This window comes from Leuresthes tenuis, unplaced genomic scaffold (assembly GCF_036924035.1).
Source record: "Leuresthes tenuis unplaced genomic scaffold, fLeuTen1.0.hap1 SCAF_9, whole genome shotgun sequence".
Classification (NCBI taxonomy): Eukaryota; Metazoa; Chordata; class Actinopteri; order Atheriniformes; family Atherinopsidae; genus Leuresthes; species Leuresthes tenuis.
The window spans coordinates 744528-763374 of record NW_027325363.1 but is presented as its reverse complement, the minus strand read 5'-3'; the positions used below and the strand labels follow the sequence as shown (position 1 = coordinate 763374).

The 18847-nt window shown below is 51.6% G+C and overlaps 1 protein-coding gene across 3 annotated transcripts; it reads left to right on the top strand.

Moving 5' to 3' along the window:
* Positions 1 to 61: 61 nt before the first annotated feature.
* On the top strand, positions 62 to 18847 carry wdr62 (WD repeat domain 62). Of its 3 annotated transcripts, XR_011917098.1 has the most exons (26): positions 62 to 412; positions 1196 to 1287; positions 1370 to 1490; positions 1995 to 2162; positions 2509 to 2646; positions 2735 to 2917; positions 4087 to 4247; positions 4315 to 4504; positions 6479 to 6610; positions 6707 to 6849; positions 6929 to 7020; positions 8525 to 8650; positions 9914 to 9984; positions 10430 to 10551; positions 11553 to 11628; positions 11694 to 11805; positions 11900 to 11963; positions 12043 to 12144; positions 12217 to 12323; positions 13875 to 13963; positions 14052 to 14347; positions 14415 to 14563; positions 17469 to 17557; positions 17646 to 18344; positions 18388 to 18459; positions 18514 to 18847. XR_011917098.1 is itself a non-coding variant. In XM_072391841.1 (24 exons), exons 1-24 carry the CDS (start codon positions 332 to 334, stop codon positions 18054 to 18056), a joined length of 3315 nt encoding a protein of 1104 aa, XP_072247942.1. In that variant the 5' UTR covers positions 62 to 331; the 3' UTR covers positions 18057 to 18847. The 3 variants fall into 3 exon arrangements, 1 of the variants encoding a protein (XP_072247942.1); XR_011917097.1 differs by having other exon boundaries at positions 18388 to 18847; XM_072391841.1 differs by having other exon boundaries at positions 17646 to 18847.

Genomic DNA, 18847 nt, shown 5'->3' with positions numbered 1-18847 from the left:
TTGATTGGTTGTTTCGCAACTTGTGGGCGGGATTTGAATTCTTTCCGACTGTTTATTTGCTGCTTTGGTGACGTCAGAACAATCCTCGGTAGCCTATTGGTTAATCTTTCTGTAAGTGGGCGGGACTCAATTTGAACCGGAGTCCGCCGCAGTTGAAAGTATCAGATTTCTTCCGGCGACAGTTAGCATGAAGCTACTGTTGTCCCCGCTTATCAGTAACATCAGCGAATAGTTTTAACCAGCTGGTCCGCTCATGTTTCACAGCCGCGGGCTTTAATAGAACAACACCGTGGTGTTTAAATAAGTTTTAAATTAAAGTGGGACCAGTGTCATGGCTGAGGGAGCGGACCGTGGTTCTGCCATCACCGGCAAGAGGAGGCAACCTGCGGGGAGGAACAGCCGCCAGAGCCAGGTGAGGGCATCCAGCAGCAGGGTACATTCTGAGCTAACCGTTAGCACCTCGGTCCGTTAGCTCGGGCTGAGTTTGTGGAAGTTTGACAGCAGAGCTCACTTTTATTCACCGAGTGACCTAAAAACTCAAGGAAACGATTGTTAAAGTAACTTTAAGTTTGATAATTTGTGCTCTGAAGGAAGTTCTTTAAATCACGGCGACGCTGCCAAGTTTTCTAATGTTTGGACAGCAGAAGGAAAACAAGTAGGCCACCGGTGTAACGAGGAAATCTGTGACCCTGCACGGTCTGTGTCTATCAAACGATTAAAAACTGCCAACTGGGCAGAAAAAATCAAACTTGCAGCTGACTGCTAGCTAACAGCTGACTGCTAGCTAACAGCTGACTGCTAGCTAACAGCTGACTGCTAGCTAACAGCTGACTGCTAGCTAACAGCTGACTTATAGTTAGCAGCTGACTGCTAGCTAGCAGCTGACTTATAGCTAGTAGCTGACTTATAGCTAGCAGCTGACTTATAGCTAGCAGCTGACTGCTAGCTAGCAGCTGACTTATAGTTAGCAGCTGACTGCTAGCTAGCAGCTGACTTATAGCTAGCAGCTGACTTATAGCTAGCAGCTAACTGCTAACCTGTTTCCCTCTGACGTCCTGTTGGTTGTTGACAAACACTTCAATATCAGTTAAAAGAATCCATTTTGGGCCCAACACAGGGCTCAGGTGTGCTGCTCTCAGGTGATGTCTAATAAAAGCAGGTTGAATTGTTTTAATGGACTCTGTGTGTGTTTCAGGTGAGTTTGGAGAAGGTTCTTGGCGTTAGCACAGTCTGCAGCAGCAGTTTGACCTCTGACCCCAACTCTGGACTCATTGCTTATCCTGCCGGGTAAGCCCCGCCTCCTTTAACCTGCCTTTATGGGGGATGCCCCCCAGGAGACGCCGAACCGCTGAATCTGTTTGTGTTTCAGGTGCGTTGTGGTGCTGCTTGACCCGCAGAAGAACAAGCAGACGCACGTCATCAACGCCTGCAGCAAACCCTTCACGGCTCTGGCCTTCTCCCACGATGGGAAGCACCTGGTCACCGGTGAGGTGAGTGCTGACCCTTGCACACACCTGGCCACAGCTGTGAATCGGCACATGGCGTTCCTCTGGACACCAGCAGGACGTCCAGGAAGCCTGCAGCTGGTGTGCAGCCTGTTAGCGACCCTCAGCCTGCAGCTAAATCTGTGTTTCTGGAGTGCTTCCCTCTGATGGCGCCGTGGTGACGGCGTTTCACTGACTCCGTCCTCTGGCCGTGACGCCACAGATTTGATGGTGATGCTGCAGCTTGACGTTGGGCTTCTCTTTGTGCTGCTTATGGTGGAGACGTTGGGATTCAGTTTAGCTTCTTTCTCTTTGAGCTGTTCCTGGTGCTTTCGTGCTAAGCTAACTGGCTTTAAAATGGACACTGTGCAGTGTTTCCTCTGGAGTCGTGTGTTTGTGAGGCCCGGTCCGGCGTTTGTGAGACCCGGTCCGGCGTTTGTGAGGCCCCGTCCGGTGTTTCTGAGCCCGGTCCGGCGTTTTTCCTGCTAACGCTGCGCTCTGCCTCCACAGAGCGGCCACATGCCCTGTGTTCGGGTCTGGCAGGTGGGCGGAGGTCAGGTGGCCGAGGTGCAGTCCCATAAATACGGAGTTTCCTGTGTGGCGTTCTCCTCCAACAGCTGCTACATCGTCTCCGTGGGATACCAGCACGACATGACGGTCAGCGTGTGGGACTGGAGGGTGAGGAGCACATGCACACGCACACATGCACAAAGCTTTCAGTTGTGGTTAAAACTGTTCGTTTCAACATAAAAACACAGAAAATATCCAGTTTCCTTCTGAAAAAAGTGACTCGATCCTTTGAAATGTCCAAAAGATCTTATTTCTCCTAATTTATGGTGTTGAACTTGACTGTTAAAGAAGTTTTCAGTAATAAAAAGTGGAGAATATATATATATATTCTCCTCAGTCACCAGGCAAAGTGAGACACTTACACCTCTGATGGTCATTCATTGCGTCAGGAAGCCTTTCAGGCGACGCCGCTGTGGCGGTCGGCGCTGATGTTTTCTTCTCCGTGTGCGAACAGAAAGGTTCCATCATCGCATCCAACAAGGTGTCCAGCAGAGTCTTCTCCGTCTCCTTCTCCCAGGACAGCAGCTACTTCGTCACCGCAGGAAACCGCCACGTGAAGTTCTGGTACCTGGACGCCTCCAAAGAGCGACGGGTACCCACCTGACCTCTGCTCAGCCAATCACGGCTCGTTACCTGCTGTGGTCACAGCTGGACGTTACATTTTTTCTCCTTGCTCCTAGGTGAACAGCACAGTGCCTCTGATTGGTCGGTCGGGGCTGCTGGACGACCATAAGAACAGTATGTTCAGTGGTGTGGCGTGTGGGCGGGGCCTGATGGCCTCCAACACCTACTGCATCACCAGCTCCGGCCTGCTGTGTCTTTTCAACAGCAGCCGACATCTGGAGGCCTGGGTTGACCTGAAGGTAGGAACACACCTGAAGGGTTCAGTTCAGTTTAGTTAGAAAGAGTTGGAATGCTCCCCGAAAGACGGCTTCAAAAGAAGATGTGCCCCATATGTTCCTTATGAGTGAGTTTAAAGGGAGATATTGTGTAAAACTCCTTCTTCCTGCTCCTGGGAGCATATATCAGGGCGTCTGAGGTCACCAGCAGATGTAAAACTCCCCAAAAACACAACCCTGGGACTTATTTAGTTCCCTTTGTCTGAAAGTTCCTCATCTAACGAGCCGTTCTGACTTTCATTTCTGAAGTACGTCACTCCTTAAGTTGGCCCCGCCTCCTCTGCTAAGCCCCGCCCCCTCACATCCACCCTGCTGGACGGATGAAGCCAGCTTCTGGTGGAAATGTTCTGCTGTCAGCTGCACTGAGGAGCATGCATCTTCCATCCAGCAGCAGCCTCAGAGGATATAAGAGCCCAGTGGATAAACTATATCTGAGGCTAATGTTCCAGCAGAGTTAGCTAAAGACTGTGAATGTGCAGCAGCCACTTTTCATCCCACTGTTTTAACAACTTGGTCCAGTTCAACGCTGGACTAAAGGAACTGAACGTTAACGTTACATTATCGGCATGTTTCATCTCTGGCTTGGTCCATTACAGCTGATGAGAAAGCATTGTTTGCTAGTATCTGCTGCTAACTTATAGCTAACTTAACTGTTAACTTGCAGCTCACTGTTAACTTGCAGCTCACTGCTAACTTGCAGCTCACTGCTAACTTGCAGCTCACTGCTAACTTGCAGCTCACTGCTAACTTGCAGCTCACTGCTAACTTGCAGCTCACTGCTAACTTATAGCTAACTTGCAGCTCACTGCTAACTTATAGCTAACTTGCAGCTCACTGCTAACTTATAGCTAACTTGCAGCTCCCTGCTAACTTATAGCTAACTTGCAGCTCCCTGCTAACTTATAGCTAACTTGCAGCTCCCTGCTAACTTATAGCTAACTTGCAGCTCCCTGCTAACTTATAGCTAACTTGCAGCTCCCTGCTAACTTATAGCTAACTTGCAGCTCCCTGCTAACTTATAGCTAACTTGCAGCTCACTGCTAACTTATAGCTAACTTGCAGCTCACTGCTAACCTGTCTCCCTCTGACGTCCTGTTGGTTGTTGACACATTAAATCATTCTGTTGTTGACAGACGTCATCGGCGAGCTGCCTGGCGGTCAGCGAGGACTTCATCTTCTGTGGCTGCGCTGATGGTGTCATCAGAGTATTCATTCCCTCCAACCTGCAGTACATCACCACGCTGCAGCGGCCGCACCGCCTGGGCGTCGACCTCACGCAGAGCGCGCTGCTCGGGTAAAAACCCTGAACACACACACCTGGAACACACCTGCGACCTCTGACTCCGTCTCTGCTCCCACAGAAACCCGTTACCTGCCAGTCCAGACGCTCGGTACCCCGACACGCTGGCGCTGACCTTCGACCCCGCTGGGCGACACTTGACCTGCGTGTACAACGACCACAGCGTGTACGTGTGGGACGTCAAAGACGTGGGGAGCGCAGCGAAGCTGTACTCGGCTCTGTACCACAGCGGCTGCGTGTGGAGCGTTGAGGTTAGTGTGAAGCGGGATCTCTGAGACGAACCAGGAAGTCCGGATGTGGCACTGAAACTGCAACCTGGGAAGCAAAAAATCTGTTCTGTCGCCTAAAGTCAAACAGTTGGAAGAAGAGCTGTTCACACAGACTGCTGTTAGAAATACCTCAGAGAGTCGTTTCACTCGACTGCTGCTAACCGGAGTTAAACTGTTTACTCTCACCGAGATAGGTTTAATCAGAAAGAAGAATTAAACCGTTTAGAACGTAGAAATACGGAATCAAACCGTTTAGAACGTAGAAATACGGAATTAAACCGTTTGGAACGTAGAAATACGGAATTAAACCGTTTGGAACGTAGAAATACGGAATTAAACCGTTTGGAACGTAGAAATACGGAATTAAACCGTTTAGAACGTAGAAATACGGAATCAAACCGTTTAGAACGTAGAAATACGGAATCAAACCGTTTAGAACGTAGAAATGCGGAATTAAACCGTTTAGAACGTAGAAATGCGGAATTAAACCGTTTAGAACGTAGAAATACGGAATTAAACCGTTTAGAACGTAGAAATACGGAATTGAACCGTTTTAGAACGTAGAAATACGGAATCGAACCGTTTAGAAGGTAGAAATACGGAATCGAACCGTTTAGAAGGTAGAAATACGGAATCGAACCGTTTAGAAGGTAGAAATACGGAATCGAACCGTTTAGAAGGTAGAAATACGGAATCGAACCGTTTAGAAGGTAGAAATACGGAATCAAACCGTTTAGAAGGTAGAAATACGGAATCAAACCGTTTAGAAGGTAGAAATACGGAATCAAACCATTTAGAACGTAGAAATACGGAATCAAACCGTTTAGAACGTAGAAATACGGAATCGAACCGTTTAGAAGGTAGAAATACGGAATCAAACCGTTTAGAAGGTAGAAATACGGAATCAAACCGTTTAGAAGGTAGAAATACGGAATCAAACCATTTAGAACGTAGAAATACGGAATCAAACCGTTTAGAACGTAGAAATACGGAATCAAACCGTTTAGAACGTAGAAATACGGAATCAAACCGTTTAGAACGTAGAAATACGGAATCAAACCGTTTAGAAGGTAGAAATACGGAATCAAACCGTTTAGAAGGTAGAAATACGGAATCAAACCGTTTAGAAGGTAGAAATACGGAATCAAACCGTTTAGAAGGTAGAAATACGGAATTAAACCGTTTAGAAATACGGAATTAAACCGTTTAGAAATACGGAATTAAACCGTTTAGAAATACGGAATTAAACCATTTAGAACGTAGAAATACGGAATCAAACCGTTTAGAAGGTAGAAATACGGAATCAAACCGTTTAGAAGGTAGAAATACGGAATTAAACGGTTTAGGAACGTAGAAATGCGGAATTAAACGGTTTAGGAACGTAGAAATACGGAATTAAACGGTTTAGGAACGTAGAAATACGGAATTAAACGGTTTAGGAACGTAGAAATACGGAATTAAACGGTTTAGGAACGTAGAAATACGGAATTAAACGGTTTAGGAACGTAGAAATACGGAATTAAACGGTTTAGGAACGTAGAAATACGGAATTAAACGGTTTAGGAACGTAGAAATACGGAATTAAACGGTTTAGGAACGTAGAAATACGGAATTAAAGTGAGTTTATTAACAGCTCAAAGTTTACTGGCTGTAAAATAAAGTTCACTTAATTAAGTGCCTTCTGATATCAAAGCAATATTCCATTTGTGTTTAAACTTTGTGGCTCCAAATCTGAAACCTATATTTATAAACGACGCTCTCAGTTCTGTTGATAATAATAATTCTGCTCCAGACCCTTAAAGTGGGTCCAACTGACACGTTGCCATGACAACACGCTCCTTCCAGAACCATCAGAAGACCCCGACTCTGTTTCAGTTTCATGTCGACCGCACTTTCTTCATCGGTTGTAGAACCTTTCAGGGTTCTGTGTGACCCGGTTCCGCTTGTCCTCTCCAGGTTTACCCGGAGCTGCAGGACCCGGGCCGGGCCTGCCTGCCTCCGTCCTCCTTCCTCACCTGTTCCTCTGATAACACCATCCGGCTGTGGCACGCCGACCCGCCCGCCGCCCACCGGAACCTCTACAGCAACGTAAGTGTCGTTACCGTCAGCGCGAGCGGCGCCCGGCGCGGCAGGCGCAGCCCGGTGACACGTGTGCACGTGTGTGTGCATGTGTGTGTTCTTCAGGACCTGCTGAGGATCCTGTACGTGGGGGAGGACCTGCAGCCAGAGGAGGCAGCAGGGGCTGATGGGAAGGCAGGGATCAGAGTTCTGGGGATCAGTCCGGACGGGCAGCACCTGGCAGCCGGAGACCGCTGTGGAAACCTGCGGTGAGCCACGTGCACGCTCTCATGCACACACACACACACACAGGTGAGCCCTGCTGAGCGTTCCTGTGTCTCTGCTCAGGATCTTCGGGCTGCAGTTCCTGGATGAGCTGAAGAAGATCGAAGCTCACGACTCGGAGGTGCTGTGTCTGGAGTTCTCTCCCACGTCCACAGGTGAGACCTGGCAAAGCAAACCGCTGCAAACATCTGGGGGGGGAGAACACCTGCAAACATCTGGGGGGAAGAACGGCTGCAAACATCTGGGGGGAGGAACACCTGCAAACATCTGGGGGAAGAACACCTGCAAACATCTGGGGGGGGAGCACCTGCAAACGTCTGGGGGGAAGGACAGCTGCAAACATCTGGGGGGAAGGACGGCTGCAAACATCTGGGGGGGAGAACAGCTGCAAACATCTGGGGGGGAGAACACCTGCAAACATCTGGGGGGAAGAACACCTGCAAACATCTGGGGGGAAGAACACCTGCAAACACCTGGGGGCAGGAACACCTGCAAACATCTGGGGGGAGAGAACAGCTGCAAACATCTGGGGGGGAGAGAACAGCTGCAAACATCTGGGGGGGAGAGAACAGCTGCAAACATCTGGGGGGGAGAGAACAGCTGCAAACATCTGGGGGGGAGAGAACAGCTGCAAACATCTGGGGGGGGAGAGAACAGCTGCAAACATCTGGGGGGGGAGAGAACAGCTGCAAACATCTGGGGGGGGAGAGAACAGCTGCAAACATCTGGGGGGGAGAGAACAGCTGCAAACATCTGGGGGGGAGAGAACAGCTGCAAACATCTGGGGGGGAGAGAACAGCTGCAAACATCTGGGGGGGGAGAGAACAGCTGCAAACATCTGGGGGGGGAGAGAACAGCTGCAAACATCTGGGGGGGAGAGAACAGCTGCAAACATCTGGGGGGGAGAGAACAGCTGCAAACACCGGGGGGGAGAGAACAGCTGCAAACATCTGGGGGGAGAGAACAGCTGCAAACGTCTGGGGGGAGAGAACAGCTGCAAACGTCTGGGGGGAGGAACACCTGCAAACGTCTGGGGGGAGGAACAGCTGCAAACATCTGGGGGAGGAACAGCTGCAAACATCTGGGGGGAGGAACACCTGCAAACATCTGGGGGGAGAACAGCTGCAGACATCTGGGGGGAAGAACAGCTGCAAACATCTGGGGGGAAGAACACCTGCAGACATCTGGGAGAAAAACACCTGCAAACATCTGGGGGGGAGGTTTTACGGCCCGAGCACAGCAGCCAGGTGGAAAGGCTCAGGCTTTGTTTCATTTATAGATGATTTACTTCGGTCTCTTCTTTTAAACTCGATGCTCATGCAGCGAAACGCTTTGAGCCAGAAGTTCACAGGTAGAATCTGAGGATAAACCTGCTGCTGGAGGCTGGTTTTAGTGGGTGGAACAGGTTAAAGTGCTGCTGCAGTAGGAGTTTGGGACAACATTCACAGCTTCAGAGGCGTTCTGTTACATCATATTTAGCTCAGCCAGCTGTACTGAGGATGGAAGAGCCCAGAGGATAAACTTTACCTGCAGATTTATGGCTTCACCTGCTCACAAACTCTTTCTTGTCATGCTTTGTGTGACTAAATCTGTTTCTTTAGTTGGTCTTTGAGTCTTTTATGAACTGGGACTAAACACTAAACCCTGTTGCTGTTTCAGGTGTGAAACTGTTGGCTTCAGCCAGCAGAGATCGATTGATCCGCATCTTCAACCTGGAGAAGAACTACAGTCTGGAACAAACGCTGAACGACCACTCGGCCTCCATCACTGCGGTAAAGTTCACAGGTATGCTCTCCGCTTTCACCTGACGAGGGTCAGAGGGTCAGCCTCTGTCCTGTTGGACCCGCCGGCCCTCAGTGTGGACCCGCCGGCCCTCAGTGTGGACCCGCCGGCCCTTAGTGTGGACCCGCCGGCCCTTAGTGTCGACCCGCCGGCCCTTAGTGTCGACCCGCCGGCCCTCAGTGTGGACCCGCCGGCCCTTAGTGTCGACCCGCCGGCCCTTAGTGTCGACCCGCCGGCCCTTAGTGTGGACCCGCCGGCCCTCAGTGTCGACCCGCCGGCCCTTAGTGTCGACCCGCCGGCTCTTAGTGTGGACCCGCCGGCCCTTAGTGTCGACCCGCCGGCCCTTAGTGTGGACCCGCCGGCCCTTAGTGGCGACCCGCCGGCTCTTAGTGTCGACCCGCCGGCCCTTAGTGTCGACCCGCCGGCCCTTAGTGTCGACCCGCCGGCCCTCAGTGTCGACCCGCCGGCCCTTAGTGGCGACCCGCCGGCTCTTAGTGTCGACCCGCCGGCCCTCAGTGTCGACCCGCCGGCCCTTAGTGTCGACCCGCCGGCCCTTAGTGTCGACCCGCCGGCCCTCAGTGTCGACCCGCCGGCCCTTAGTGGCGACCCGCCGGCTCTTAGTGTCGACCCGCCGGCCCTTAGTGTCGACCCGCCGGCCCTCAGTGTGGACCCGCCGGCCCTCAGTGTCGACCCGCCGGCCCTTAGTGTCGACCCGCCGGCTCTTAGTGTGGACCCGCCGGCCCTCAGTGTCGACCCGCCGGCCCTTAGTGTCGACCCGCCGGCCCTTAGTGTCGACCCGCCGGCCCTCAGTGTCGACCCGCCGGCCCTTAGTGGCGACCCGCCGGCTCTTAGTGTCGACCCGCCGGCCCTTAGTGTCGACCCGCCGGCCCTTAGTGTGGACCCGCCGGCCCTTAGTGTGGACCCGCCGGCCCTTAGTGTGGACCCGCCGGCCCTTAGTGTGGACCCGCCGGCCCTTAGTGTGGACCCGCCGGCCCTTAGTGTGGACCCGCCGGCCCTTAGTGTGGACCCGCCGGCCCTTAGTGTGGACCCGCCGGCCCTCAGTGTCGACCCGCCGGCCCTCAGTGTGGACCCGCCGGCCCTTAGTGTCGACCCGCCGGCCCTCAGTGTCGACCCGCCGGCCCTTAGTGTCGACCCGCCGGCCCTCAGTGTCGACCCGCCGGCCCTTAGTGTCGACCCGCCGGCCCTTAGTGGCGACCCGCCGGCTCTTAGTGTCACTGAAAGGACCGGTTGTTACCTGTGTTCCAGGTGAGAGTCCAGAGGTCCAGATGGTGAGCTGTGGCGCTGATAAGAGCATCTACTTCCAGGCGGCGGAGCAGGTCAGTCTGAGCTGGGCCTCGTTGTTCTGTGCTGGGGGGGTAATCTATTTTTAAGGTGGTTTAAGTGGGCCACTGGATGGGGGTCATGTGAAAGAAATGAAGAAGAAACAGTAAAAACTAAAGAAAAATTCCCTTAATGTCCATCCATCCATCTTCTGTACCCGTTTAATCCGTGGGTCGGGGGGGGCTGGAGCCCCGCGGCCATCAGAGGAGAGGCATTCTGGGTAAAATGGGCAGAGCAACAGGTGACGGTTCATGAGAACAGACCAATGCACACAGTTTGTTTCCTGTTGGAACTACTTCTTCTGCTGAATCACAGCCACTCGCAGTGTAGCCTGCAGCGCCCCCTCTGGTGACTCGGAACAGCCAGATGTCGTGTTCTGTCGTTGTATTTTGGCTCTGTTTTGAAAGGCTGCCTGTTGAGTGTTTTTCTGTTGCGGTGCAGACTGTGGACGGTTTGTCCTTCTCCAGGCGGCACCACCTGGTTGAGAAGACCACTCTGTACGACATGGACCTGGACGCATCCAGGACTCACGTCGCCATCGCCTGTCAGGACCGGAACGTCAGGTACAGTAGAAACACGCCGTCAGAGTAACGACGCGGCTGGAGCTGTGGCTGAAGCTGGAGCTGAGGCTGAGGCTGAGGCTGAGGCTGAAGCTAAGGCTGAAGCTAGAGCTGAAGCTAAGGCTGAGGCTGAAGCTAGAGCTGAAGCTAGAGCTGAAGCTAAGGCTGAAGCTAAGGCTGAAGCTGAGGCTGAAGCTGAGGCTGAAGCTGAAGCTAGAGCTGAAGCTAGAGCTGAAGCTAAGGCTGAAGCTGAGGCTGAAGCTGAGGCTGAAGCTGAAGCTGAGGCTGAAGCTGAGGCTGAAGCTGAGGCTGAAGCTGAGACTGAAGCTGAGACTGAAGCTGAGGCTGAAGCTGAGGCTGAGGCTGAGGCTGAAGCTGAGGCTGAGGCTGAAGCTGAGGCTGAGGCTGAAGCTGAGGCTGAAGCTGAGGCTGAGGCTGAAGCTAAGCTAAGGCTGAAGCTAGGACTGAGGCTGAAGCTGGAGCTGTGGCTGAAGCTGGAGCTGTGGCTGAAGCTGGAGCTGAAGCTGGAGCTGAGGCTGAGGCTGAGGCTGAAGCTAAGGCTGAAGCTAGAGCTGAAGCTAAGGCTGAGGCTGAAGCTAGAGCTGAAGCTAGAGCTGAAGCTGAGGCTGAGGCTGAGGCTGAAGCTGAGGCTGAGGCTGAAGCTAAGCTAAGGCTGAAGCTAAGCTAAGGCTGAAGCTAAGCTAAGGCTGAAGCTAAGCTAAGGCTGAAGCTAGGACTGAGGCTGAAGCTTGAGGCTGAAGCTAGGGCTGAAGCTGAGGCTGAAGCTTGAGGCTGAAGCTAGGGCTGAAGCTAGGGCTGAAGCTAGGGCTGAAGCTAGGGCTGAAGCTTGAGGCTGAGGCTGAGGCTGAAGCTTGAGGCTGAGGCTGAAGCTTGAGGCTGAGGCTGAAGCTTGAGGCTGAGGCTGAAGCTTGAGGCTGAGGCTGAAGCTTGAGGCTGAAGCTTGAGGCTTGAGGCTGAAGCTGAAGCTGAGCTGTGCTCCTCAGGGTGTACAACGTGGAAACGGGGAAGCTGAAGAGGTGTTTGAAAGGCTCGTCCAGCAATGAAGGCGCTCTGCTGAAGGTAACGACCGGTTCTGATGAAATGAATCTTAACTTAATGCGGACACTGATGGATGAACTCTGCAGGTTCAGATGGACCCGTCGGGGTCGTTCTTCGCCACCAGCTGCTCTGATAAAAACATCACCATCTTTGACTACAAGTCCGGAGAGTGCGTGGCCTCCCTGTTCGGCCATTCAGGTGAGAAACGGCGCGTTGGTTCCCTCAGAAACATCTTGACCTTCTTCCACAGACGGCAGGCTGAGTTTTGCACTGTTTCCTGCTGTTTCCTCAGAGATGGTCACCTGCATGAGGTTCAGTCAGGACTGCAGACACCTGATCTCTGTGTCAGCAGACGGGTGAGACACGCTGACGCTGCTTATTTCCAAAGCCTTTAAGACGTGCACTTTTTATCAGCTTGTGTTTTTTGGTGTGTAGCTGTGTGTTCATGTGGCGGCTGGACTCTCAGATGACCAGCACCATGAGGAAGAGGCGGGGCCTCAGGTCTGCGGCTGAGACCAGCAGACAGCCCAACATCAGGTGAGAGCTGAAGCCCAGCAGAGAGCCAGGTGATGCAGAGCTGCTTTTAATGGACTGTGTTCTCGTTTGAAGGAGGGAGACCTTCAAGGTGCCTTCGGTACGATTGCAGGAACCAGCTGACCTCGGGACTCCAGACACACCGGACCCGGCTTCTGGTGAGGAGGAGCTATTGGGTCGAGGTACAAATGATCTTGGTGATGTTACTGCTTCCTCCAAACCAGTTCCTCCGTATTGGAGGTAAGGTGGAGGTGTGACGAAGGGCTCGATGAAGCTACTGCTTTATTCCCAAAGAAAGAGGGCGGAGTTTAACTCCCACCAACGTATTCGGCTCCGTCTGTTTCACACGGACGGTTATTACTGTCGCACAACATGAGCATGTTTGTAGCAGCTTGATTTGATGGAGGATTGGGAGCATTTCAAAGAAAAGAAAAGAGAAAATACTGAACAGTGTGTCCATTGTAAAAGCCAGTTAGCTTAGCACGATAGCACAACGTCAGTGCTGCAGCATCTAAGCAGAAAGCAGCCGGTTCACATATCGAGTCAAACACAAGGGAACACTTCATGTTAGCATTTTAATGGAAATCAGTCGGCTTGTTAGCTGAGAAGGAAGCTAGCGGCGAACGGAAGGAAGCTAGCGGCGAACGGAGGGAAGCTAGCGGCGAACGGAGGGAAGCTAGCGGCGAACGAAAGGAAGCTAGCGGCGAACGGAGGGAAGCTAGCGGCGAAGGGAAGGAAGCTAGCGGCGAAGGGAAGGAAGCTAGCGGCGAACGAAAGGAAGCTAGCGGCGAACGGAGGGAAGCTAGCGGCGAAGGGAAGGAAGCTAGCGGCGAAGGGAAGGAAGCTAGCGGCGAAGGGAAGGAAGCTAGCGGCGAACGAAAGGAAGCTAGCGGCGAACGAAAGGAAGCTAGCGGCGAAGGGAAGGAAGCTAGCGGCGAAGGGAAGGAAGCTAGCGGCGAAGGGAAGGAAGCTAGCGGCGAACGAAAGGAAGCTAGCGGCGAACGAAAGGAAGCTAGCGGCGAAGGGAAGGAAGCTAGCGGCGAAGGGAAGGAAGCTAGCGGCGAACGAAAGGAAGCTAGCGGCGAACGAAAGGAAGCTAGCGGCGAAGGGAAGGAAGCTAGCGGCGAACGAAAGGAAGCTAGCGGCGAAGGGAAGGAAGCTAGCGGCGAAGGGAAGGAAGCTAGCGGCGAAGGGAAGGAAGCTAGCGGCGAACGAAAGGAAGCTAGCGGCGAAGGGAAGGAAGCTAGCGGCGAAGGGAAGGAAGCTAGCGGCGAAGGGAAGGAAGCTAGCGGCGAAGGGAAGGAAGCTAGCAGAGAACAGAAGGGAAGAATACACCTTGAACACAATGCAAATCCAGTTGTCAGCAAGGATGTGCATCACAGTGATCTATATGTTCCTCAAGAGAAAAGAAACCTAAATCAATCAATTTTTGTATGGATTTGGTTAATTTTTGTTCAGTTTTGTTATTCAACATGTTCCAACTCACTTAGTTTAAATTTCTCACCATCCTATTATCCACCTCCCCCACTCACCTGCTTGGTTTTCAGGACGTCCAAACTGTAGATGATATGAAACCATCTTCACACCTCCACTGTCTGAGTGTTTGCTTTAAAAGCCTCTGACTCAGGTTATTTCAGGTTAATGGAGGGCACCAATAATGAACTGTTAGCTGAGCTCATCCAATCATGTGTTGTAGCATTGTGAAGCTAACAGTTAGCATGTTTAATCTCCAGGCTGGGAACCTTCTGACCCGTCCTGTGTTACAGAGGCTCCTCCTCTCCTCCAATCAAACGGAAAGCTGCCCATGTGGTACAGGAAACTGGTCAGTCCGCTCACATCACGATCAGTTCAGACGCTCCATCAATGTGTCGATCAATTCACCTTCACTTTGGCTTTTCTGTGTTCATCAGACTCAGGGTGAACCCGCCTCCGTCGTCCAATCAGATGCTGAGCCTCGTCAGGTACGGCGTCGGTGGGCGGAGCAGGTGAGCCCTCTGATCATCTACTCCAACTTCTCCCCGAGTCCCACAAGGAATCAGGAGGAGGAGGAAGACTTCCACCCTCAGAGTCTGGAGAGTCTGCTGGGAGATGGAGGGGAGGAGCAAGAAGAAGAAGAGGAGGAAGAGGAGGAAGAGGTGAGCATGCAGACGGCAGGTGAAGACCACGGCACCTTCATCCTTTACGCCAACAGCAACTCCGCCCACAAGTGAGTCATCATGGGACGGGACTTCCTGTGCTTCGGTTTGTTCCTGATGACGAGTTTCTGCTTCCAGAGACACGGAGGGCGCCACCGACCCTCAGCAGCCTCTGACCCAGCTGAAAGGTCAGGGGGCGTGGCCTGTGTGGCGCACCCAGCTGAGTCCTGACTCGGTGTGCTCTGAGGGGTCAGCAGGAAGTCCGGAGCAGCAGCAGCACGACGCAGGTCAGTTTAATTCGATCAGTGAACAATTAGCTGGTATAAACGCAGGTAAAGACCTTCAATAAGGAAGAACATGTGATGCTTCCAGCTGAGGGTGAAGTGATAATAACTGAACTAACCGTCTTAATGTTCTATCAGACTGTTTAAATGTTCTGTCCCAAGCTCCAAAATGTTCTCAGATCCTGTTCATCTGCTGGAGATAGTTTTTTAGGCCTGACACTTCTTCTTTTGTCCTCCACTTGTCCAGTTTCCTCAAATGTTTTAAGGACACACTGCACACCATGCTGAGATATGCCAAGTTTTCAGCTAACAGCTCTTTGGGAATCACCTTGTTGCTGCAGAAATCCTATTTTCTGTCTGTCAAACTGTGTTTTCTTTGCTGTTTTTCATAGATGCAGCTAAAGAAATGGGAACAAATGATGTGTCTTTGTGACAGGCTGCTGGTAACAAAGTGCCTAAAGATCCAGTTTAAAATGGCTTCTTTGCTAAGTTGTCTGTTCTGTGTCGACACAACACTGGTTCATCCCTTGAGTTAGGAGCCTTTTTTCTGCCTGAATGGGTCAAAGGTCAGAGTTAAGCGGCTGAACAAAGAAAAAACACATTCCTCACCCTGACCCCTGTTGGAGGGTTGACCCTGACCCCGTGTTGGAGGGTAGACCCTGACCCGTGTTGTTGGAGGGTAGACCCTGACCCGTGTTGTTGGAGGGTTGACCCTGACCCGTGTTGTTGGAGGGTAGACCCTGACCCGTGTTGGAGGGTAGACCCTGACCCGTGTTGTTGGAGGGTTGACCCTGACCCGTGTTGTTGGAGGGTTGACCCTGACCCGTGTTGGAGGGTAGACCCTGACCCGTGTTGGAGGGTAGACCCTGACCCGTGTTGTTGGAGGGTTGACCCTGACCCGTGTTGTTGGAGGGTTGACCCTGACCCGTGTTGTTGGAGGGTTGACCCTGACCCGTGTTGTTGGAGGGTTGACCCTGACCCGTGTTGTTGGAGGGTTGACCCTGACCCGTGTTGTTGGAGGGTTGACCCTGACCCGTGTTGTTGGAGGGTAGACCCTGACCCGTGTTGTTGGAGGGTAGACCCTGACCCGTGTTGTTGGAGGGTAGACCCTGACCCGTGTTGTTGGAGGGTAGACCCTGACCCGTGTTGTTGGAGGGTAGACCCTGACCCGTGTTGTTGGAGGGTAGACCCTGACCCGTGTTGTTGGAGGGTAGACCCTGACCCGTGTTGTTGGAGGGTAGACCCTGACCCGTGTTGGAGGGTTGACCCTGACCCCGTGTTGGAGGGTTGACCCTGACCCCGTGTTGGAGGGTTGACCCTGACCCCGTGTTGTTGGAGGGTTGACCCTGACCCCGTGTTGTTGGAGGGTTGACCCTGACCCGTGTTGTTGGAGGGTTGACCCTGACCCCGTGTTGTTGGAGGGTTGACCCTGACCCGTGTTGTTGGAGGGTTGACCCTGACCCGTGTTGTTGGAGGGTTGACCCTGACCCGTGTTGTTGGAGGGTTGACCCTGACCCGTGTTGTTGGAGGGTTGACCCTGACCCGTGTTGTTGGAGGGTTGACCCTGACCCGTGTTGTTGGAGGGTTGACCCTGACCCGTGTTGTTGGAGGGTTGACCCTGACCCGTGTTGTTGGAGGGTTGACCCTGACCCGTGTTGTTGGAGGGTTGACCCTGACCCGTGTTGTTGGAGGGTTGACCCTGACCCGTGTTGTTGGAGGGTAGACCCTGACCCCTGTTGTTGGAGGGTAGACCCTGACCCCTGTTGTTGGAGGGTAGACCCTGACCCCTGTTGTTGGAGGGTAGACCCTGACCCCTGTTGTTGGAGGGTTAACTGAACTGAACCCCTGTTGGAGGCAGTAAAGAGGCCTGATCTGACACCCAGCTCAGGTATTGTTAGAAACCCAGCTGGAATAACTGGACTCTTCCAGTTGGGCTTCTGCTGTGGCGAGTCCAGCCTCAAAGTTTTTTATTTTTCCGGTTTGTTTTCAGGTTATTTATCTGACGGTTTCAACAAGAACCAAAACGGTGGCAGAGACTCCTCTGTCTGTTAAACTTTTGTCCAGCTGAGAATGTGTTTATTATCTGATTTAAATTCAGCTGGTCTGAAACGGGTCGGGGAAGCTGAACCGGTTCATCTGAGTCAGCAGGAACTGAAGCTCTCATCAGATAAAGGTTTATTTAGCTTTTGCTCCCTTTGTGTCTGCATTCATGGCACAAAGCGGCGCCGGTTTACCCGGTGCTGGACTCCAGCAGGCTGCCCTTTGTTTTACAGATGATGTGGTTCTGTTGGCTTCTTCATGCCACCGTCAGTTCACAGCTGAGTGTGAAGCAGCTGCTGCTCCTCCACATGGAAAGGAGTCAGCAGTGAACGGGGGGGAAGAATACAACTTGAACACAATGCAAATCCAGTTGTCAGCAAGGATGTGCATCACAGTGATCTAATGGGAAATTGTTATTTGTTCCTTTCTGTTAAAGTTTGCGTAGATGACGTATGTCATACTCAGTAGAGTCAGAATTCAATGGTGGGTTCAGAAAGGTAGCTAGCTTTGATCACAGTGATCTATATGTTCCTCAAGAGAAAAGAAACTTAAATCAAACAATTTTTGTATGGATTTGGTTAATTTTTGTTCAGTTTTGTTATTCAACATGTTCCAACTCACTTAGTTTAAATTTCTCACCATCCTATTATCCACCTCCCCCACTCACCTGCTTTGTTTTCAGGACGTCCAAACTGTAGATGATATGAAACCATCTTCACACCTCCACTGTCTGAGTGTTTGCTTTAAAAGCCTCTGATTCAGGTTACTTCTGTTTAATGGAGGGCACCAATAATGAACTGTTAGCTGAGCTCATCCAATCATGTGTTGTAGCATTGTGAAGCTAACAGTTAGCATGTTTGATCTCCAGGCTGGGAACCTTCTGACCCGTCCTGTGTTACAGAGGCTCCTCCTCTCCTCCAATCAAACGGAAAGCTGCCCATGTGGTACAGGAAACTGGTCAGTCTGCTCACATCACGATCAGTTCAGACGCTCCATCAATGTGTCGATCAATTCACCTTCACTTTGGCTTTTCTGTGTTCATCAGACTCAGGGTGAACCCGCCTCCGTCGTCCAATCAGATGCTGAGCCTCGCCAGGTACGGCGCCGGTGGGCGGAGCAGGTGAGCCCTCTGATCATCTACTCCAACTTCTCCCCGAGTCCCACAAGGAATCAGGAGGAGGAGGAAGAGGAAGAAGAGGAGGACGAGGAAGACCTCCACCCTCAGAGTCTGGAGAGTCTGCTGGGAGATGGAGGGGAGGAAGAAGAAGAAGAGGAAGAAGAAGAAGAGGAGGAGAGGTACACAACAGCTACACAACAGACACACAGCGGCAGCCCGGGCCGCCTCATGCTCTCCCAGCGGACAGACGCCCTCAGACCGGCCTGTTACTGCCACACACCCGGCCGCTCCGGCCGCCGCCATGTTGCTCACCACTGTTGTTTATTTCCTCTTCTCTGATATTTGTTTATTGACTTTTTTTTGCTTTCATATTTGTCACTTGGGGAGGGCGGGGCCGTCGGGCCTCTCAGCCAATCACCCCCGCTCCGCGCTCCTCCGTTTGACTTGAGGAAAACAAACGTAATGTGTAAGCCACGCCCCCAAAGACTCACCTGCAACGCCAAAAAATAAATAAATAAATACAAACTTCGCATGAAAAGATATTAATAACATTAGTTTATATATAAAAGACAAAAACAGAAATGAGGAGCAGAGAGTCTAAACTCCTCCTGTTAAAGGAGAATCAGAGTTATTAACAGTTATTAACAGTTATTAAAGGTGTTATTAACAGAGTTATTAAAAGTGTTATTAACAGAGTCATTATTAATGAAGTTATTAACAGTTTTTAAAGGTGTTATTAACAGTTTTTAAAGGTGTTATTAACAGTTATTAACGGTGTTATTAACAGTTTTTAAAGGTGTTATTAACAGTTATTAACGAAGTCATTAACGAAGTCATTAACGAAGTCATTAACAGAGTCATTAACAGAGTCATTAACGAAGTCATTAACGGAGTTATTAACAGTTTTTAAAGGTGTTATTAACAGTTTTTAAAGGTGTTATTAACAGTTTTTAACAGAGTTATTAACAGAGTGGTATCAACACTTTGTTCAGCTTGTTCTGATGCAGATAAACGGACCTGTAGTCCTCTGAGGGTGGAAATGAGCCGTCTGCAGAGGCGTCGGACGGGGAGTAAATGGCCCCTTTACCCAGGGGCCCCTGCAGGGTGGGGTCCTTAAAAATGCTGTTATG

Excerpts from the sequence above, each read along its gene's own strand:
- wdr62 (XM_072391841.1), top strand. The coding sequence starts at position 332 with ATGGCTGAGGGAGCGGACCGTGGTTCTGCCATCACCGGCAAGAGGAGG. Across the intron at positions 1,491-1,994 it reads AGCACCTGGTCACCGGTGAG|AGCGGCCACATGCCCTGTGT; the intron begins GTGAGTGCTGAC and ends CTGCCTCCACAG. Across the intron at positions 8,651-9,913 it reads CACTGCGGTAAAGTTCACAG|GTGAGAGTCCAGAGGTCCAG; the intron begins GTATGCTCTCCG and ends CCTGTGTTCCAG.